This window comes from Pezoporus occidentalis, unplaced genomic scaffold (genome assembly GCF_034315485.1).
Source record: "Pezoporus occidentalis ecotype Australia unplaced genomic scaffold, CSIRO_AGI_Poc_V1 ctg229, whole genome shotgun sequence".
Taxonomy (NCBI): Eukaryota; Metazoa; Chordata; class Aves; order Psittaciformes; family Psittacidae; genus Pezoporus; species Pezoporus occidentalis.
This window is the reverse complement of record NW_026914169.1, coordinates 1,161,400-1,182,670: the sequence shown is the minus strand read 5'-3', so window position 1 is coordinate 1,182,670 and position 21,271 is coordinate 1,161,400. Positions and strand designations below refer to the sequence as shown.

At 53.9% G+C, this 21,271-nt stretch overlaps 2 protein-coding genes across 4 annotated transcripts; one reads left to right on the top strand and one right to left on the bottom strand.

Annotated features, from left to right (window-relative positions):
* Nucleotides 1-961: 961 nt before the first annotated feature.
* On the top strand, nucleotides 962-5,785 carry PARD6A (par-6 family cell polarity regulator alpha). Of its 2 annotated transcripts, none has more exons than XM_062621285.1 (3): nucleotides 962-1,156; nucleotides 2,241-2,463; nucleotides 4,947-5,785. In XM_062621285.1, exons 1-3 carry the CDS (start codon nucleotides 1,094-1,096, stop codon nucleotides 5,729-5,731), a joined length of 1,071 nt encoding a protein of 356 aa, XP_062477269.1. In that variant the 5' UTR covers nucleotides 962-1,093; the 3' UTR covers nucleotides 5,732-5,785. The 2 variants fall into 2 exon arrangements, with proteins under 2 accessions (XP_062477269.1, XP_062477266.1); XM_062621282.1 differs by having other exon boundaries at nucleotides 966-1,156; nucleotides 4,944-5,785.
* Nucleotides 5,786-8,680: 2,895 nt separating this feature from the next.
* ENKD1 (enkurin domain containing 1) lies at nucleotides 8,681-21,157 on the bottom strand. Of its 2 annotated transcripts, XM_062621280.1 has the most exons (8): nucleotides 20,614-21,149; nucleotides 20,386-20,510; nucleotides 19,882-20,094; nucleotides 18,444-18,616; nucleotides 11,763-11,924; nucleotides 10,493-10,662; nucleotides 9,451-9,587; nucleotides 8,681-8,983 (listed from the first exon to the last, which is right to left on the bottom strand). In XM_062621280.1, exons 1-8 carry the CDS (start codon nucleotides 20,820-20,822, stop codon nucleotides 8,823-8,825), a joined length of 1,350 nt encoding a protein of 449 aa, XP_062477264.1. In that variant the 5' UTR covers nucleotides 20,823-21,149; the 3' UTR covers nucleotides 8,681-8,822. The 2 variants fall into 2 exon arrangements, with proteins under 2 accessions (XP_062477264.1, XP_062477265.1); XM_062621281.1 differs by lacking the exon at nucleotides 10,493-10,662 and having other exon boundaries at nucleotides 20,614-21,157.
* Nucleotides 21,158-21,271: the final 114 nt, after the last annotated feature.

The window sequence follows — 21,271 nt, the reverse complement described above, 5'->3', positions numbered from 1 at the left end:
CTGTTCCAATGCCTGAGCACCCTCTCAGGGAAGAAATTGTCCCTGATCTCTAGTCTAAACCTCCCCTGGTGCAGCTTAAAGCTGTTTCCTCTTGTCCTATCCCTTGGGGGAAGAGACCAGCCACCTCTGGCTGGACCAGCTCCAGCACCTCAATGTCTCCCTTGTGGTGAGGAGCCCAGAACTGAGCATAGGATTCAAGGTGCAGCCTCGCCAGTGCCAGTACAGGGGGATCATCACTGCCCTGGCCCTGCTGGTCACACTGGTGCTGACAGAGGCCAGGATGCTGCTGGCCTTCTTGTCTGCCTGGGCACAAGCTGGCTCATGTTCAGCTCCGTCACTCAGTACCCCCAGGTTCTTTTCCACCGATCAGCTTTCCAGCTGCTCTTCCCCAAGCCTGGAGCATTGCACGGGGTTGTGGGGACACAAGTGCAAGACCCGCCATTTAGCCTTGTTGAACCTAATCTCATTGGCCTTGGCCCATCGATCCAGCCAGTCCAAATACCTCTGCAGATTCTCCGTCAGATCTCTCCCACCCAACCACTCAGTAAAGCAGCTCTTCCCAAAATGATAAATGCCGCCAGACAGGTAACGCATCCTTCCGAATTGCAGGGAGTGAATCCAGCAAGAACGTGGAGCCCGGGGCTGGAAACCTCGTACCACTAGCCCTCAGCACCACGCCCATGGCTCGGGTTGCACAGAGCTCCGCCGGTAACCTCCTGCTGCCGGGACCGGCCAAGTCGGGGCTCCAGCCGGTGACACCCGCGGGACTCACCGGGGACGCTGCTGCGTGTCGGACCTTAGGGGCTCCGGAGCGGGGCGGGTGCCTCCACGGTGGGTTTAATTGTCCCGCTAATGAGGGTCCCGGGAGCAGGGCGGGGGGGGGGAAGCCGGGGAGAGGTGGGGGCGCAGCTGCCCTACGGCCCCGCCCCCGTTGCCACGGCGACGTTGTCAGCAACCCTCCGGCCACGCCCCCCGCCTCGCCTGGCCAATGACGCGGCGCGCCCGACCTGCTGCCCGGTGACGTCATGGCCTGTGAAAATCCCCGGTGGCCGCTGGAGCGGCGCTGGCGGCGGCGTGGGGCCCGGCCCGCAGCATGGCCAAGCACCACCGCACACCGGCGCGCTCCGCAGAGTCCGTCATCGAGGTCAAGAGCAAGGTAAGGACCTCTGGGTCGGAGCCGCGCAAAGGCAGGAGCCACACAGTCACGACCGGCCGCGCCTTCTCCGCGCCGGTCAGCACACGTGGGGCGGCACTGCACACCGGGGAGCGGCGCGGGAGCCGAGCCGTACGGGCGCTCCGTTCCGCTCCGCTCCCCCGCGCTGCGGCAGCGCTACCCGGGGCCTCCCCGAGCCTTGCACAGCGCGGCGGCCGCAGCGTCCCACACCGCGGGCTCGGGCCCGCTTGGCGCAGTCGGTACCGGCCGTGTAAGCGCCGCCGGCGAGCGCTCGGCAGATGTTCACCCGCGCCGGTGTGCGGTGCCGGCAGCATTGATGTGTACGGGTGTCCCCCCGGTGCGGGAGTGCTGTGCTTATGCCTAGCCCAGATGTGCTCTCACCCAGCTGCCTGTGCTGTTCCAGCACCCAGATGTACACCCCAAGCACGGGGTAACCCCCATGCTGTGCGCATGTTCGCCCAGGTGTGCACCCCCAAGGTGTGCCTGCATATTCAGATGTGTGGTCACCTGGCCCATTCTTGCCCAGATGTGCTCCTTTGCCCACTTGTGCCCACCCACCCAGTTCTGTGCTCACCCAGATGTGTGCATCCCCCTTGTGCACCCTCGTCCAGCTGTGCCTGGGGTGCTCTGCCTGCAGAGCTGGGACCCACCTCGAGCAGCGGGAGCCTCGCAGCACTCCTCAGCCTCTTCTTAATTGGCTTCTCTTTCGTCGTGACTGAGGGAGGCAATAATTAACGCTGTTGCTCACCAGGTGCTGCAGCAGTGCCTGTGTCGCAGGGAAGGGCCTTCTGGCAGGTCTGTGGCTGGTGGCACGGCCGGAGGGTCCTTCCTTTGCTACCCGGGCAGCTCTCCATGCTGTCACTTGGCTGTTCCGCTCCTTTTATCTTGCTTCTGGGACAGGCTCTGGCTGATGGATGCACTGCATTGGTACTGCTGGGGCTCTGGAGCCACCCATGCCTGGCTCTGCCTGTGCTGGGGCAGCTCTGCTCTGTACCCTGCCTGCATAGGTCCTGCTGGTTGGAGCCAGCCTGGCCAGCCTCACCCTCTTTCTCCTTCTCATCTGCAGTTCGATGCTGAGTTTCGCCGTTTCGCCATGAAGCGCTCTGGCATGGGCAGCTTCCAGGACTTCTACCGCCTGCTACAGACAGTGCACCAGATCCCACGGGTGGATGTGCTCCTGGGCTACACGGACATCCACGGCGACCTTTTGCCCATCAACAACGATGACAACTACCACAAAGCCCTGTCCTCTGCCAACCCCCTCCTCAGGATCATCATCCAGAAGAAGGGTAAGAAGGACTGGGAGACAGGCAACAGATCCGTCCTCCCCATCAAGAGACCTGAGCCACACTATCACTGCTTCCACATTTGGGCTGCAGCAGAGGTGGTGGATCACACACCCTCCAGCCACCACTGTGGCACCAGGAGGTGGTGGCACAAGGAGGCCCCCGGAACACCTGGAAAACACTGTGTTGCTCCCGTGAGTGCCACACCAGGAGCCCCATGCGGCTCCCTGCCCCAAGGCAACAGCAGCTATCACTTCAGCAGAGTTCTCGGGTGCTGGTTGCTGATGAGGTTTTGGAGTGGGAGGAGGCTCGTCTCCTCCCTGGCAGCCCAGGGGCTCACCCTGACCTTAGTGGTGTGTTCCCAGAGAGCAGCTTCCTTGCACAGGAGCCTGAAATCACTGTGATAGCAGGGTGAAAATCTCCCAGTGACAAACACCCTGGCTGCATCTCCCCTTCACTAGGGAGACAAGCCTGTCCCCTTACACTTGTTTTAGTAGCACAGAGGTTTTCCCGTGAGTAGCACCATCAAGCAACAGTGCACAGAGCCAGAGCCTGATCTCAAAGCCCCTGTTTTCCCAGCATGGTGTCCAGAATGACTCCATGTTTCCAGCTGCTGTTAGTGAGCTGTGTTACAAAGGCCCTGGGTAAGGGATAATGCTGGTGGCTGGACCCAGCTGCTGTGCCAGGGTTCCTGGGCTCTTGCACAAGGGTGGTGCCGGATGCCCTGGACACATTTCCTCTGGGGACACACACTACTGGGCTGGCAGCAGCCATCCAGGCACTGAACCATGGCCTGTTCCTGGACCCAGGCTGCAGCACAGGGAGCTACTACAGTGCTGCATGTGCCAGAGGTGCCGTGGGAGCATTGCTCCTGCTCCCAGAGCCACCTAATCTGCTGTTGGGAAAGCATGTGGGGCCTGTGAGTGACAGTGCCGAAGTGGCTTTCTGTGTCCAGTGGACAGCCACAGCCCTGGCACCATGCACAATGTGATCAGGAAGCAGCACCGGCACAACCCAGCACTGGCTGTGCCTGTGGGACAGCTGCCACAGGGCTGGCAGCACCAGGGGAGGTGTGTGGAGAGGCTGGGAGCAAGCCCTGGGTGAGTCACAGATGATTTAAAATGGATCCAGGTCATCCCGAGGCTGGGCTGTCGTTGAACCAGCTCAGGTTGGTGAGGAATGTGGCTGTGGAGCTGCTCTCACAGCCATGCACATGTGTGTGCATGTAGGTGTGCACCCACCAGTGGGCTCTGGGCAGCCAGGACTGCCTCAGGGAGGTAAAAAACAGAGGCTGCAGCTTGGTTCCTCTCTGCACTGTCACTCTACTGGGTACCTGGGGGGCAGCCTGGCTGGGGACACGGTGCTGGCCCACCTCGGCTGGGCTGGGCCCATTGGAAAGGCAGGGGAAAGCCTGGCACTTCACCAGAGCTGCCGAAAGACTCATCCCTGGGGTGCTGGCCCTACCTGGCCCAGCCACCCTGCGCATCGCAGAGAGGAACTGTGTGCTGGAATAGCTGTGGGAAAGCCTCCACCGCCCTTCCCCATGCTAAAAATATGCCGGTTTGTGTGTGCAGGGAGATATTTATAACCCAGGAGCCCTGGAAGGCTGCTTGGCTCAGGAGAAACCCCACATCACCTGGGCTTAGGAGCATCCCCAGCTCCCTGCCGCTGGAGCAGGGTCTCCGTGCTACTGGGGGGCATCATGGGGGACTTGCCAGCAATGAAACATCCAGATCAGAGCTCCCACATGGAAAGGGATGTGGAGAAACCAGAGAGGGCTCAGGGGATGCTCCCCAGCACCTGCTGAATGTGGCTGAGGAGGCAGTATGTGAAGCTAGGCTCCACAGAAGAACCCCAGGAGGGATGGAGTCAAACCCTGTGTGGTGGTGCCAGATGGTGGAGTAAGATGCAGTGGCACACATCTTAGTTTAGGATGTTCCTGGATCCCTGGGATGAGTCTCCAGGAGCATGGGAGTCTCCATCCTTGGGGATGACAGGGCTCTGCAGGATGCAGCTGTGGCCACCCCCATCCCATGCCAATGATGGCCTTGCTCCAGAGAGGACAAGGAACTCTGGTGCTGTTTCAGGGACTAGACTTCTCCCCAGGGAGCTGCCATCACAGCAGCCCCTCGTGCAGGGGTCTTCCCTCTCCCCAAACCCAAAGTGGGACATGACCACGGGACCTGAGCAATCAGGGCTGGCAGCTCTAGTGTTAAACTACAGAGTTTGGCTTAAAGTGTGATTAAGGCTGAATCACCATTTAGATCCCTCTAATCCTGACCTTGTGTGTGCTGGGTAATCCCAGGAGATGGGCCCAGCAGAGACAGGCTGTGGGGAAAGCCAGGGTGATGCTCTGGGGAGGAAAAGCCAGTGAGACCCGTGAGCAGGGAGTTTCTCCTGCTGGCTTCCCCAACACATGGGGCATGTGGCTGCATCCACAGGCAGCTGTGGTGCCTGACCCTTGTCCTCTTTGCTCCCTACAGCAGAGTCGGATGCCAGTGTCTTTGCCTCAAACTCCTTGCAGCGAAAGAAGAAGGGGCTGCTGCGCCCTGTACACTATCGGACCAAGACCCACCTCCTCATTGGCATGCCCCAGGACTTCCGACAGATCTCCTCCATCATCGACGTGGACATCCTGCCTGAGACTCACCGCCGCGTGAGGCTCCACAAGCATGGCTCTGACAAACCGCTGGGCTTTTACATCCGTGATGGTGTCAGTGTGCGTGTGGCCCCACACGGTGTCGAGAAGGTGCCTGGGATCTTCATCTCCCGCCTGGTGAAGGGTGGCTTGGCCGAAAGCACAGGGCTACTGGCCGTGAGCGACGAGATCCTGGAGGTCAATGGCATCGATGTGGCTGGCAAGTCCCTGGACCAGGTGACGGACATGATGGTGGCCAACAGCCACAACCTCATCATCACTGTCAAGCCAGCCAACCAGCGCAACAACGTCATCCGCAGCAGCAAGGCCTCAGGCAGCTCAGGCATGTCCACAGACAGCACCCCCAGCCAGCAGACCCCCAGCCCGGCCTCACAGTACCTGAGCAACTATAGCACGGCCGAGAGCGATGAGGAGGGTGACCTGGTCATTGAAAGTGACAGCGCACCCCACTATATCCCCAGGGGCTGCCCCAACGGGGGCCCCACAGACCAGCCCCTTCAGCAGAGCCCATCACCACACAGCTCCCAGGGCTCCCTCCAGTCCCTTGGCAGCCACGACGGCAGCCCTGGCCGGGGCAGCAGTCAGGAGGATGGCACCCTCCTCACCCTATAGCCACAGGGTCCCGTGCCACCCTCAGCAGCCAACACAGGGTCCTGTGCCACTCTTGGTGACAGCCACACAGCCAGGCTGGTCGTGGGCCCTGCAGCAATGATGGGGCCAGTGAGCAGGGGTGGAGGAGGGCTGCCCACTGTCTGTGTCCCTGGGAGCCCTGCTGCCCTCTGAGACCCCCGGCCTCCCACCCCCTGCATCCAAGCAAGTGGGGGTTTTTAAAGTGTTTTATCAAAATATGGATCATCAATTAATATATTGCAATGGACAGTAAAACCTTTTCTAGAAAGCACCTTGCTGGTCCCTGGTTCATGTCACCACAGGGGCTGGACCCCAGCAGCCCAATAAGGCACAGCCATCTCCAGGACAGCAAACAGCCCCAATGCCAGGGGATGGGGTAGGCGCGTGCACCACCAGCCCTATCACCCCATCCCATGCTGTGGCCCATCCCATTATGGACCAGCATGAACCTCTCACGATTAGCTCCACAGGTCCCTCGGGAGGACAGTGGTTGTGGAACCCCAGCCCTGCGGTTGTGGCTTTGCTGCTGAGCCAGGTGGACCAGTGAGGTCCACCGTGGAAAACGTGGACGGATGCTGGAGCACATCCTCCACCTGCACATCCCTGTCCCACGGCACGTGTCCAGGCTGTTCTGGGCAGTGAGCTTCACGTGCCTCCCCTCAGTTCCCACCTTGTCTCCACTGCAGGGCTTTCACCACACAGGAGACACCCTGATCACATCCACAGGAGCTGGGTGGCACTTGGGCTGGCAGCAGCACCATGGCTGACACTCAGCCCCAGCAAATGCTGGATGGCACAGCTCCATTCTCCTCCAGTCCCAAGCCCAGGAGGCTCCCAGCGCCTTCCATTCCTCTCCCAGCACCGAAGTGCTAAGCTGATGGTGGCTTTCACCTTTGCTTTCCTGCTGGCCTGGCCCAGCCTCAGACGAGCACCTACCTGCTCAGGGGAAGGGATGGAGCAACACCCCAGCAGAGAGATGCTGCTGAGTCCCCACGGACCCAAGGGGTTGACAGGTCCTACTTCTCCTGTCCTGGTGGGAACAGGCCTGGCCATATGGCTGGCCACCATCTGTGGTGACCATCTTAACCCCGTCACCACACCTCCTGCAGCATTGTCCTTCAGCACCAGCACTAAGTGCCCTAGCCTTGCTCTGGAGGCAATGCTAGGCACAGGCATGAGTGTGCCCCCTGGCTGGTCCCCTCCGCAGGGAAGTGGGACTGTGTCCTGTTGCTTTCGCTGACCCCTGAGAACCAAGCCCCAAACCCCATGCAGCTCCTGTCCCGAGGCCCTGGCTTAGCCAAAACTTTGCAAGGCTGATTTAGTGCCAAGGGCCTGCACAAGCTCCCCCAGGCCTATAAACAGCATCCCCTCATCAGCGCTGCTGCCAAGGGCACGCAGTGGGGCTGGGTGAGAAGGACCCACAGCTCTCAGGGTCTGAGGACACAGTGCCAAATGTTCAGGTTTTGACTACCCATCAAAGCCACAGCCCTGCCTGGGGCAAGCAGGGATTGCAGCTCCAGGGCTCCTGAGCCAAGTGACACTCTGGGTGGGCAGCAGAGCAGTGGCAGAGCAGCAAAGCAGGCAGCAGGGCTGGTTAGTCCAGACTTGCTACAGGGAGGGAGGTGCCATGCAGCTGGTGTCCACAGCCCCCAGCACTACTCTCATCCAGTCAGCTCAGCCTGGCTGCAGCATTTGCTCCGAGAGCAGCCCCATTGGTCAGTGGCTGATTTTCAGGTTGGCATCTTCACCTCCTCCAGCACTAAAAGTTTCTTCATCCATTGGCAGCAGCGTCAGCCCCTGATGTCCCAGGACACTGCAGTATCTCCCAGGGTGCTGTAGGCAGGGCTGGACCCTGCTCCACAACACCCCTACCCCAAAAACCCTCCCCACGTTGGAGAAAACCCCTGGTTGGGGCAGTCATCTCAGCGAAGGAAATGGGGCAACAGGCACAAGCTGCAATGAGGGACATTCTGATGGGGCTTCAGAGGTTTTCCCTGAGGATGGCACTGCCTGGAAACAGCCCCAGTGAGGTGGTGGTGGCAGCCCTGTCCTTGGAGATGTTAACTCAGATGGAGAAGGCCCCCCAGCTGTGGATCTGTCCCTCTGCTGAGCAGGACATAGACCAAGCCCTCCAGAGATCCCTTTTAGGTCAAGTCTGTCTACATTTCACTCAGCAGGATCCCTGCAAAGGTCTCCACAGGTCCCTGTGTGGCATCTGAAGCTAAGGAGGCCATGAGCTCACCTCCACAATGGCATCTACCCACTCTTGTCCTGTCAGGCTGCAGACTGAGATCTACCAGGACTTTGCTCATCCTCCACTCAAGTCTGCCACGACATCCCAGCACCCCAGCCCTGTGAAACCTGACTTCCCTGGCCACCTTGGACCTCTGCGGGTAGTGGGACCAGGACCCATGGCTCTCCCCCTGCCTGTGCAACATCAGTACTGCTGGTTTCTGCCACACACCAGTGCTCCTCAGGCCCTGCTGAGCCCACCCGGAGCTGCACACACACTGAAGAGGGAAACGATGCATAATGGAAGCACATCCTGCCCCACACACAACAAAGGCTTCTCCTGACATCCTACCAGACCCCCCTGCAGCCATTCCAGCTCTTCCCTGGGCACAGGACTGAAGCTCTGTGCCTCTCTGTGGTCCCTGAGCTGCATGAGAAGGATGGGGCAGTGCTCAGGACTGGGGCACATGTGGCAGACCAACAGCACAAGGGTTTTGTGCAGACAAGTCTGCAGGTGCCCAGAATGAGCCATGACCATGGGCCAGCTCAGGAGAGAGAGGGGGACAAAACACCACAGGCAGCTGCATGAGAGACCTACCAGTTCCTAGAAGTGGGAAAAAATGGGAAAAAAAGAGGTGATGCCATGGATCCGGAACAGAGAGCTGATCTCTGAGAAGTCAAGCAACACAGAGACAACTGTTCTCCAGACCACAGAGAGTATATTAGGGATACTCCCTCCCTTTTCTGTGGACAGGCACATCACTGAAGCATGAGCAAGAGACACTGGCTGCACACTGGGACACTGCATTGGCACCTGCATGGGCCCTAACCGCAACCTAGCTCACGCATCCAGCTTGATGAAGACCTTGGGCCTTGAGAAAATTTTGATGGCCTCTTCTATTTGGGAGAGCTTCCTCTCCAGCTCCACCCGCCTCTTCTGCATGCTGAGAGTGTCTGCCCTCACTGGCAGCATCACCAGGTCCTTTACCAGCTGCTCCTGGCCTGCAAAACACAAAGCCAAACCAAACAAGTTGTGCAAGTGGAAGAGCAAAGAAATCTGTCCTTTTCCCATGACCTCAACCTCAGCCATAAAAATGATGGCAGCACTGGAAGAAGGACTTATAATACCCCTCTTTCCATTGAAAGCTCTGCTGGATGAAGACCTGAGTGACCTGCGCCATCTTTGAAAAACCAAAGGCTGGAATACAAGACCTCTGAAGGTCCCTTCCAATCAAATTCTTTCTATCATATTAAGGCAATAGTAACCCTAACATCAGGTCTATTGGACAAGCCTGCTTACCAACCTGAAGGAAATTGCCCTTTCCACACATGCATCTCACATCCCAACTACACGCCTTTGTCCAGATAACTCCACACAACAGAAACCTGTGTCCCAGAACTCATCTCCCAAATCCTGGCTAGAATCACCCATTTTTCTGAGCTGGAATCCCTGTTTCTTTTCCTCTTACTCTGCTTCAGACTGCCGAGGGTCTCCAGCCGCTGGTCCTCTTGCATCTTGGTATGACCAGGTGGTATGTTGGGATCTGGCAGGTTTCGCAGCCGCTCCTCCATCTCTCTGCGCCACAGCTCCTTCCTCTCCAGCAGGCTGGCAAGGCAGAGGGAAGGCAAAGGAAGCACGTGTCATTACATCTGGCAGAAGGAGGTGCCCAGGGAGGCAGGCAGATGCCAGGAACTGAGCCCTTCAAACCTCCCCCAGCATTCCTGCCTGAGGACCACAGAGACCCATGCTGATAGCACACACTCCTGCCATGGAGGGGTATACTGGGCTTAGCCGACATGCATGGACCAGCAAACATGCTCCATGTGCATTGAATCACTGCTGCAAGAGATGCACTGAGGCCGACACAAGCTCTTTGGAGACAAGGGATTCTGCTTCTTGCTTCTGGCCCAGGCTACTGATTCCTCTCAAAACCACCTGCAGGCCAGTGACAGAATGAAGCTGGACAAAGTTGCTCACAGCCAGGGATGCTGGCAGAGAACAGCATGCACAGTATGGAGCCAAAGGACTGACACCACGGTCAGTCCTAGGACAGGGTCACCAGGAGGTTTTCCACTCAGAACCCCAACAGGCAAGTTACAGGTTGAATGTTCCTCAGACCCTGGGTCCAGGGCTGAATACTGCAAGGAAGAGCAAAGCATTTGCCTCTCCAAAAGCAGACCTTGCAATATTGAAGCTACGTCATGTAGAGCAAGGCTTACAGGGGATAGGAACATGCTTCTCATAGCACAGAGCGTCCCCATGTCAGCACCGTCAGACAACAACAACCCAGGGAGGAAGGAGACAAAATTCTTTCTGAGCTCAGCCACACTGGCCATGGGATGCTTGTGACGAAAGCAGAAGGAATTGCTTTTATTCCCCAGGCTACTGTAAATCTCACTGCTTGCACATGCCAGGAGCACCTCTGTCCTCAGCCCCCCTTCTATGCAGAAGCTGAGGGACATGGTGAACGAAAGCAGGAAAGACTCATGGACCACAGAGGGCATACGTACTACTGGGGGACATGGCCCTTTTGCTTAGTGTTGTAGTCCTCCTGTTCCCGGTGCTTCTGCTGCAGCAGCTCGGCCAGCGCCTGCTCGGACAGGGACCGTCGCAGCGGGGCCCGCTTGGCACTGCGGGCGTTGTGCTTAACAAAGTTGATGCTCCTGCCCTCCACCTGCATCTGCAAGAAGAGAGAGGGAGGCAGCAGGGCCCAGCTCACACATACACACACAGAAACCCTGTCCCCACAGGGACAAAGCAAAGAGGCACCTGCACAAGACACCAAATTGGGGGTGTAGGGCAGTAGGACAGGCGCACCCTCAGCCCACCCCATCTCAGGTATGGAGCCATAGTCAGGCACGAGCTATTGACTGTGGTGTGAGAAGGCAAGCACCAAAAGCCAAGCCTAAAACTGGCTTTTTTGAGGTCCTCAGGCTGACCCCATGCCCTCAAATTCAGAAGGACAGAAAGAACTAGGCTTGGCGTAGTCCACACAGCTCCTACTGGAGTATTCTGAGCCCATCAGGGCAGCTGGAAGGTCAGAGTTAAAACTGTTCTAGCCTTCATCAGAAGCCTGGCAGAGCTTAGCTGGTCCTTGGGGGCATTTCCTCAGATGACAGCACTCGCTACCACAACTTGTCTGGTGGCCAAGACAGGGCAGAAGGTCACTGGATTTAAGTTTGTTTTCTTGGGTTTCCTCCTTAGGAGTTTATGCCCTGTTTAAATTAAGTCCCTCCATGGCCTTTGGGAACCAACAGACTGGCAACCCCATTCTTGCTAAAGAAAGAAGACACAAGTCACAGAACAGTTTAGGATCTCCCAGACAGACCACCGGAAAGGTTTAACTGCTAGTACTTATTTAACCTTCCTTTCTAAAAAGCTCACCCATTTTCCCATTTTTTAATCTAACATCCAGAAGCCACAGTTCCTTTGATTAAGGTGGGGACAGCCTCCAAATCCCCAAGATCTCCTGCAAAGCCCTACAAACAGCAGACTGGAGATCACTGGCCCTTGTACAGTGAAGAGGTGGGATTTTCAAAGGGAACTTCACAATCTCTTTAACTGTGAGTAGGGGTGAAGCCAGAGCTAGTATTAGCAATCCTTGAACACAGTGACCAAGACCCTGCTCCTTCCCTTCAGCCAGGAAGAGTATTTACAGATCTCCCTGTTCACACAGCATACCTGACTCAACACTTTAGAAGAACACAAGAAGAGTACAAAACAGGAGCAAAGTTAAGTGTCAGAAACGTCTGGGATGGATGCAGTCAGTGTGCAACTCACCTTGATTTCAACACCCAGTGCCTCTGGATCCTCTGTGTCTGCTCCTGTTTTCATTCTGGCAGGCCCTGGGGAGAGCGATCTGCATGGCTTGATCCCAGGACCACAGCGAGAATATGCCCTCAGGAATTTCAGAGCCTCTGGATTTGGAGGTGGGGAGCTCTCCTGGGAGAGACAAGAAAAGATCCAATAGTGGAGGAAGGCTGGAGAAAAGAGAAACCAACCCAACAAAGCTTGGGAGGTCAACCACAAGCTCAACCACAAGTTTCCAGCAGGCAGATGACAGCACCCTCTTTCTGCCATGACTTGGCAGGAGCTGGTGGGGGAAGACAATCTGGACTCAGCCAGCAGAGGCCAAACTGGCTGCCTACAGCAACAAATCCAGACCTGGCAACTGAACTTTGTAAAGAAACGCTAAAAAAGGGGGGGGGGAATCTGCTGAAACACACATTTGGATCAAATATGCACGTAGCATTGACTGGAGAGTCCTTTTACTCACTAAAATGGTAGGCATGAAAGGAAAGAAACACCAGATAACCCAACAGAGATACCTACCAGAGCTAGGGACGCTGTCCATACTGACATTGATCACGACTCCTTAAAAAGCAGAACTCTTCCTGAGGAAGGGGCACATGGCAATGTGGAGAAAGCATGCTGAAGGCAAGACACACGCCAGTCTCCCTTGTTGGCAACAGAAGAGAACTTGAGCTCCCTGAAGCCATCCCAGTGCCACAAATCCAGAGCCCATTCAAGCAAACTTGACTGAAAAAGCCCAGGTAGACACAAAGCTAAGTGCTGCTCTGCTCAGCACCCCAAATCTATGGTTATGCTACTCTAGACAGAAAGAGGAGTGGGGAGTGGAGGAGTCTGGTGTTTTGGGGAGGGTGGAATAGCATGAGAGGCATCTTCAAAGGTTGTGGTTACAAACGGCACAAAGTTACACTACCTGACATCTAACAAAAGGCCTGGGGACTATCTCAGACAGTGTTGTTGCAAAGAAACCCTAAAAATTGAAAGTTGACTGTGACAAGTGGGTGACCAGGGAACTGCTCTGCTGTTGGAAGCCACAGGAACTGTACAGGGCAGCCTCCACATCTTCACAGGTAGCCAAGCTCCCAGCTGCTCTCTCAGCTGAACTGCAGGCCCCTTGAGGCAGATTCCTTGTTGCCTGTTCCCTGTAGTTTAGCAGACATGGGACAGGATGCTCAAATGACTAGTTCTAGTGTTAACTAGGGTATGCAATGCCCTCAGCACTGCCTGGACAGATCAGGCTCCAAAGATGATCAGTCTTGTTGCAGCAGGAGCCAGGAGATCCAGATCTCTCCAGTAAATTAATGAGAAATGCCTTTACCCAGCATGGCTGGTTCAAAGTCAAACAAGTTATAGCAGGTACAACCACCCCAACAAAGCCCTGACAAAGCCCTGACAAATAGGAAGTTGGGTCCTGAGCCCATGGGAGCTACATGACCATATCTGACCACAGCTCAGGTGAGACAAGAGTATAAAAGGAGCCTGGCTGGAGAGCCCGTTGGAGCTGTTCCTCCTTGGAACAGCAGGTCTGCAGTCAGAGACTCTCCCCTTGGGTCACGTCGCCATCCAAGGGGATTCCTTGAGATTGACAGCCTTCCCTTTTCAGGTGAAGGATTGTATATTTTGGATCACTGGCCATAAAGTTTAAGAATCAGCAGTGTAGTGAGAAATCCATGTGACATCCCAAATCTGGAGGTGATGTTGGTGGAGCTTGAACTGAGTTTGAGCAGTAAATGTCATTTAGCCTCTATTTATTGGTTCTGTTACATTTAAACCAGCGTAGTCAGTGGGATGCCCATAGAGGAGAGGTGACAAGTGCATGGATGACCACTCCTCCCCTGGGTGTACAGTGGGTGAAGGAGAAGTGGTTTTACCCAGGAGAGAATGGAACAACACTGTGGAGATGGGGGAGGTGGTGAAGAGAGCACGTGTGCCATCCTGGGCATGGGCTTGGTACAGGCACAGGATTGTTTTGCAAGGAGCTATTTGGAAATGGACTGTTCAGAAGAGGAATTTAGAAGAGAAAGAGAGCAAAAGCATTTATTGGAACAAAGAATTGAAATTATGCTGGCACGAGCACAAAGACCCACCCGTGCTGTCCCAGTTTGGCAGTTATTATGGGCACAGACCCCACAGATATGTGGGGAGGTTCTGATGAGAGCTTTGAAGAGGTGGTGGAGCTGGAGAAAAGGAACATGCAAGCTCTCATTAAAACTGACAGGCAGATGGGTCTGCACAGCAGGACCCCAGCCCATGTTGTGCACTGCTCCTGGTTGGGACCTGAGCTCAGGGAGTTGCACAGGAAGGTTTTGAGCAAAAATGGAGACAGAGTATTTGTGGAGAGCCTGTGCCACAGATATGGTGTTGTGCGGTGATGAAGAAAAGAGCAGGTTTGGAGGTCCAGGAGTGGTTCTGAACCACGGACTGATGGGCAATCACTCAATAACCTACTAAGGGGGTACTTGGGTGGGGTTGTAGAGCCCAGGCAAGAGGAGAGCCTGTCCCTGCCCCAGGAAAAGCACTGTCCAAGCTGCCACAGGGAGTGCCAAAGGCTGATTGCACCCAAGAGAGGTATGGGACCTCCAGGAGGTCCCAGTCACATCAGAGCCCTCCTCAGAGGATCACCAGACACCCTGGAAACAGTCAGTCTCTGAGAAAGAGAACTTGGGCAGCCATGGAGCACAATGAGGAGGACCCCACCGGGACCTTGAACCTTCCTGAGATAGACCATTTAGGGCTCAGAAAGAAATGCCCTTTGGTGAGGAGTGTTACTGCGTTGTACCTGAGTGCAGCTGCACTGATAGCCCCCCAAACAGAGGAAGGGTCAAGAGCCCAGCAGACACAAAGATGACACAACCCCAAACAGCAGTGGTGCCCTTAACCCTTTGGTACGCCACTGAGAGAACCTGAAGGGGTTAAAATCCACAACTTTGGGATTTGGGTTCAGCTGCCCACTCATCTAGTGGTAACTGCTAATGGCTACTGCTAAGAGCCCATAGACATACCCTAAGTCTGGGATTTTCAATTGATACAGGGACCATATTAGTGTTTTAACGAAGCAGCAAGTGGAGAAGTGAGGAATTAACCAGGCAAGGAAAGTTGTAAGTACAGTGGGGGTAACTGGTGTAAGCAGAAAAATTCCCCTGAGCTCAAACTCAACTCTGGCTGCCTGGTGAGAAAAGGATGGCAGCTGTGGAAGTGGCTCTGAGCCCTCACAAGAAAAATAGATGAGGGTTTGGCATACCAGCAGGCAAGGGATGTGACCTACCTTATGGCAGGATGTGGAGTTTGGAAGCAGAGAAGCAGAAGCTTCTTTTGTGAGGCTTTCACAGGCTGCAGCTGCACTACCACAGCCTAAAGCAACCTGTGCTGCTCAGTATCTGCTGCCAAATGGGGCATCTACAAAGTGATTAAAGATCTAGAGAAGACATTTTCCAGATCGTACACATACCCTTTGGAACTCTCCAGTCTGGCCAGTCCATAAGGCTGATGGCCAGTGGTGTTTATCAACTGATACCAGGAAACTTAACAGCAATACTCCACTGCTGACTGCTGCTGTCCCAAGCCTAACCTCAGCAGTGACAGAAGGACAGGCTGCTGTCCACCCCTGGATGGCCACACCAGATGTTAAGGATATGGTTTTTATGGTTTCCCTAAGGGGAGAAGACAAACCCCAGCTGGGTTTCACATGGGAGGAGATGCAGTATACTTTTAACCAACTCCCACAGGGGTATAAATATTCCCCCATTATTCCCCACAGTGCCTTGGCCAAGCTCCTCAGTCCTGTGGAGGTGCCAGCAGATGTCCACATATATGAATGTATAGATGATATCTTAATGGATGGAGACAATAAAGTACAGGAGGGGCAAGGGGCTGCAGCCATCTGGAATCTATTGAATAAAAATGGCCTCAAACATTCCACCCTTCAACTGCCAAGTTTCCAGACAAGAAGTTAAATTCTTAGGGGCCTGGTGGATGGCAGGAGCTGTTGCAGTACCTGATGAACCCTCTCAAGCATCAAGAAGGACAAACCCTAGGCAATAAAACAGAATAACAATAGTTGTTAGGCAAATGAGGTTATTGGTGAAAACATGCATCAAGGTTTTTGGTAATTGCTTTCCCACTATACAACTTGCTTTGGAAAAATAAGGAATGTGACTAGACTCCACAGCTTAGAGAAACCCTTAATCCTCTGAAAGATGAACTCAAAGCCTATCAGGAACCAGGCCCACTGCACCACAGGATCCATTAACAGTGGAGTGGGGATTTGCCCCCATGCTTCTTATGTGGTGTGTTCCAAAAGGGACCACAAGGACCAGCCAGGCCTCTACTGTTTTCTTCTACCTCATTTAAAGAAACTGAAGAGTGGTACTCTGATTGAGGACAAGGGGTCCTGTGCCTTACTAAAGCCACTAAGGAAGCTGAGAAACTACACACATCTCAAGCTGTTATAGTACAGGGTCCTCTTCACCTTCTGAATCCAATCCTTAATGGATCACCTCCTCCTCAGGGAGTAGCTCAAAAGGCCACAGTTCAAAAATGGGATGCATAATTAGTCAATTACTGTTGTTAAGAGAGGGTCTGATCAAGGTCCCAAACTGCAGCAGCCCATAAATCCAGACCCAGGCTTGCTAAGTCAAGCCTGTAAGCCTTCTTCTATTAAAGAAGCACTCTAACAGATTGAATTTAAACTCTGATCATCACCAGCTCCATGGAAGACAGAGATCCTTCAAAGGGAACACCCCAGCTCCAGGAGAGCCACAGTAATAGTTAAAGCAACATGAGTCAGCACCAGGGCTTCCCGCCACCTCTCTCTGGAGCACAAGGAACACACCACGCAGAAACTGCCTGCACAGAGATCACCCTCTTCCCCAGAACAAAAGAAGAAATTATCTCAATCTTCCTCTAACCCAGAGGATTTGTCAAACAAGAGCGTAGGCTTGTGTTCCTAAGGCACATGTGGGTTTGTTACCATGTGTGGAAAGGTCACAGAGCTCAAGGAGGTTGGTGTCACCAGGAAGAAGGGACACAGCACTCAGAACCAGTGGCTTGGCTTGGAAGTCATCTTGCCAATTTTTGCAGTTGTTCACAGTACACATAATTTTTAGTGTCAAAAGTTGGATGGAGGGCTGCTTTGGACCAGGGTGAAGCAATGCAGAGATGAGGAGGAACTTGGAGGCTCCAACTCAGCAAGGGAGTACCAAGGGAAGGCTTGTGTAAGTGGCAGTGCTTGAGGTGTCACCCAGCTTGCACCCACTGTCTGCACGAGCAGCAGCTCCCTGTGTCATTCCTGTCCACACAGCCTGGTGGGCTGCAAAAAGAAGAGAGATGGAGACCATGAAGGCTACCAGGGACTTGCAGGACAAAGCCCTCTCCTGAGGCTGATGGGAATGCAGGCTCTAACAGTTCAAGGTTACACTGGTGAAGGCAGGAGCCCTGCACTGCCACTTGCTCAAGGAGCTTCTCCCATATGAGGCTGAGCTGGAAGGGAGCCCTGGGGCCTGATCTCCAGGAGGTCACTAGCACCCCTCTGCTTCCTGCTGTGCAGCCGGAGCCAACCCCATCCGTAAGAGCTACCGTGCCTATTTCTGGATGAAAGAAGAGGCTAATGGAATACAAGAGGTCACCTGGACCACAGAGGCTTCCAGACTGATGACAACAGATTCACCCAAACATAGTGATGGAGCTTTCCTTCCCTCCCCCATGGCCTTCACTTTCATTTCTGTACAAACAGGTACAATTCTACCAAGGCAGTGTCTTTGGCACTTTTAGCAAAGCCTTCTGACAGAGGCACCATTTAAACACCAGGAACCCACCAGGGGAGGAAAAATGACCCAGATAAAGAAAGAGAAAGAAGCAAACACCAACCCAAAACCTTCACAAGGCCACACATCTGCTCGTTTCAGCAGCTGAGAAAGCCCGAGGAAACAAGGCACAGCTCCACAGCCCTTTTCGTCACAAGCACAGGAGGTACATACACCCTTGCAATTGTGCTCATGTATAAGACCTCCACCTTGATTGCCTGGAGATGCTGTGTGCCCCCATGGGGGTCCATGGGGGCACACAGCCCCCCCATGGGGGCACACAGGTTATTCACCACAACAATCACTCAGAGAAGAATTTGGAGACATACAGCCCACTGTGGGTCCACAGGGTGGTAAGAGTTGGACTGACGTTTGATGCAGCCTGAAGACAAACCTCGGAGGACCATGATCCATGGAATAGAATACCACAGCCCTTTGGCACTAACCCCAGACAAGTGTTGGCCCAAACACCAGGAAGCTGAAAAGACAGCTGGGTGCACCCCTATATTGGGAATACAGCTGTCAGTGGAAGCCTGTATATCCCCAAGAGTCCAAGCAGGAGCCTGCAGGCAGAGGGTGTGATGAGATTTTCCCCCTCTCAGCTTCTCCTGCATGAGAGATCTTCTGGGCTCAACAGGACACAGATTATTACAGCAATCGCTCTCTGGAGCCAGACGCCACATTCTTGCTCAGCACACAGCCCCACTGTCACATCTGTCCTCCATGCTTCATCACTGAGCTGCCCCAGATCCAGAGATTCTGGGGCTCCCCTGTGTCCACTTTCCCACAGAGCCTCAGGGCTGAACTGCATCCCAGGCCCAGATAGCTCAAGAGCTGAGTGGGTACTGACCTGGAGTTTGGCCTTCACCTTTGACTCCACGTTTTCATATTTCTGAGATTTCCAGAGAGCTTTCACAGGCTTGGGCTTGCTGTGCTCTTGGGCTCGCTCCTTCTCTTTGTACTTCTTCTGAATCTCTTTTATTCTCCTTACATTTTCTTTCTCATGATCCTTGGACTCTTTCCCTGCACAGCAAGGGCAGACATAGCCTTCACCCCTCAGACACTGCCCAGGGATTCAGGCTTTTGGAGCGCTGGCACCAGAGCCCACAGCTCTGTCTCCAAAGCTGATCCAACCACCCATACAATAGCAAGCTCTCCTCTTCTCTGCAGACTAGACAAGCTGTGCATTCTTCCCCATGTTAGATGCACACTCCAGGATTGACCCTCTTCTGCCAGAGGATCCCACAGTGCCCAGCTGAGCACTGTCAGAAGTCTGTGAACATTACTGGTGTTCACAGACTCCTTTGTTCTGAGAGACTGTGGCCTCACTTGTCCCATTTGGGACTATGGACTATGGACTATGTCCCATTTGGACAAGCCATACCAGCATCCTCTTGAGAGCAAGGTCAATTCCCAGTTCAGCACCCATAGTGTTTCTGAATGGTTAATGGCAGCTGCAGAGCCTTAAACCAGCACTTTTCCTGGTTTCAAGGTCAGCTGTTGTCCCACATCCAAGGGGACATAATCAAGACTACGGATTTGTTGGTTTTGAATCAAAAACGATCCTTTAGGCTCTCCAAGATGGGGAAGATCTCAGCTGACACAACCAGACCCTCTTCATTCCTCTCCTACTCTGCCACAGCAGTTCAGCTGGCAGCCACCACACTGGCACCAGGCAGGGGAAATTCCAACACATGAAGTAAATCAGACATCCAGTGCTCAGCCTTATCTCCTTCCTGGACTTCTGAATGTACTCTGGGTGAGCTCCCTGGAGAAGGGAACATCTTTTGCAGAGATATTCTCAGTATCCACACACACAGTCTTCCCAAATCCTGCCTGGATTTGTTCACTAACAAGGAATTCCCCAGATTAAACACCCTCTATACATTAAGATTTCACCCGATCCATTTTTAAGTTTGACTGTAAAGATACTGGTTGTATTCAGAAACAGCAAACTAGAAGGGCTTTATTTGTTTCCAGCACCTCTCAATAGCCTCTCATCCATGACTAGTTCCTCAAATACAAATTAAACAGCTTCTTTTTTACAGTCTCCTTTCCCATCCCAGACCTGGGCCAGACTGGAATCAGGAAGGTCACAGGAGCACTGACTCCCACACGGGCGATGGCCCAGGGACACCACTACCAGGCCAAATGCAGGAGAGGGTGACTGGCCCTGCAAATCTCAAGCTCTCCTCAGGAAGCAGAGCTGAGGAATCCAGCCAAAACCCTGATGCTTCATCCCTGGCACCAAACGCAGCTCAGGCCAGCAGCAGCTCAGCTATACTTACTCTCAACTGGCAGCCTCCTGTCAAGGGAGAGCCCTTCAAGCTGCAATAAGAGACTGAGCATCCCCTTCTGTCCCTTCTCCAGGAAGTCCTTTCCACTGGGGCGAATGCGAGGGGCTGGTTGGACCTGGCAGGCACTGTATGGGTTAGAAACTGGATGCAGAGGGTCAGAGCTAAAACCCACCTTCAGAGCACTCCCTTCCAGCCTCCCTCGAGCTACAGAGAAAGAAAGAGAAAGAAATTACTGGGAAACTATCTTACCTCATGGTCTTCTTCACCCACAGCCTACAAACAATGCTGAAAACCCCTTATCCACCTCTACCTTATGCTTTCCAATCTTTTGACCAGCTGTACACACCACCTTTAGGATCACTATCCATGAGGCAGCACCTGCATCAGTGTGAGTGGAGACTGCTGAGGATGTCAAAGAGTAAGGACATCAAACGGGCAAGCTGCGCCAAGCCACAGTACAAAAGCATACATCCCTAACAAGCAGTAAGGACTCACCTGAGAAGGGGAGTTTGTAATAGTCTGGAGAGAGTGTAGGGTCTGGAGGAATGGGTCCACAAATCCTGGATGGCCCTTCACACATCCTGCCACCGTTCTGCCTCCTCCACAGGAACCAGCCACCACTGAGAACAGCAATGAACAGGGCTCACTGAGTCACTGAAAATCCACATTTTTATATATATGTACATGTGAACTTCTGACCTTCATTAGAGAGCTTGCACTCACCTACAGAGATAAACTGCAAGCAGGAAACCACAAATCACCCCAAATTGGACTCTATGCAGGTGAAGCAAGGGATCCAGCAGTACTGTCCCTGTTGTGGGCCTAATCAGCATTTTTACCAGCATCAGACCTAAAATGTCCACAGTTACTGTAGTATCAATATTTTCAGTACAGAAAATCCTTCCTGGCTCTGCTCTCCCATAGAGGAACATCTACTGCAGACATGCAAGCAAGACCTGAGCTGCTATAACTGCCCTTTGTGCCTTTAGTGAATGGAAACACAGGGTAGCTGGATATCATCTGAGACATTTTAGCCTTAGGTTTGAATTATCTTGTTCTTAGGCTCTTTCTAAATAGCTCCTGTGGTTCAAACACAACATACACAAAGTGAGCTGAAGTTCATACCCCACACAGGTAAACTCTCTGCTCTATCCTCCACAAGACACACACCAGCACTGCCACCACCCTTGAGCAGGCTGGGGCTGAATCTCAAAAGGACATGAGTAAAAACATTTCACTGCAGGACCATGTAGGGGCAGATGTTGAATTTCTGGGCAAGAGCCCCAAGTCTAAAAGAGTCCACCTGGTCTTAGGGAGACCAGAGTTACCTGTTTAGAAAACATCTTTTTCATTACTAAAGAACTTTTCAACATTAACTGCT

Excerpts from the sequence above, each read along its gene's own strand:
- ENKD1 (XM_062621280.1), bottom strand. The coding sequence starts at position 20,822 with ATGTTCCTCTATGGGAGAGCAGAGCCAGGAAGGATTTTCTGTACTGAA. Across the intron at positions 20,095-20,385 it reads TTACAAACTCCCCTTCTCAG|CTCGAGGGAGGCTGGAAGGG; the intron begins GTGAGTCCTTAC and ends CTTTCTCTGTAG. Across the intron at positions 8,984-9,450 it reads CCTCGGCAGTCTGAAGCAGA|GCCAGGAGCAGCTGGTAAAG; the intron begins GTAAGAGGAAAA and ends TGTGTTTTGCAG.
- PARD6A (XM_062621282.1), top strand. The coding sequence starts at position 1,094 with ATGGCCAAGCACCACCGCACACCGGCGCGCTCCGCAGAGTCCGTCATC. Across the intron at positions 1,157-2,240 it reads TCATCGAGGTCAAGAGCAAG|TTCGATGCTGAGTTTCGCCG; the intron begins GTAAGGACCTCT and ends TCTCATCTGCAG. Across the intron at positions 2,464-4,943 it reads GATCATCATCCAGAAGAAGG|CAGAGTCGGATGCCAGTGTC; the intron begins GTAAGAAGGACT and ends TGCTCCCTACAG.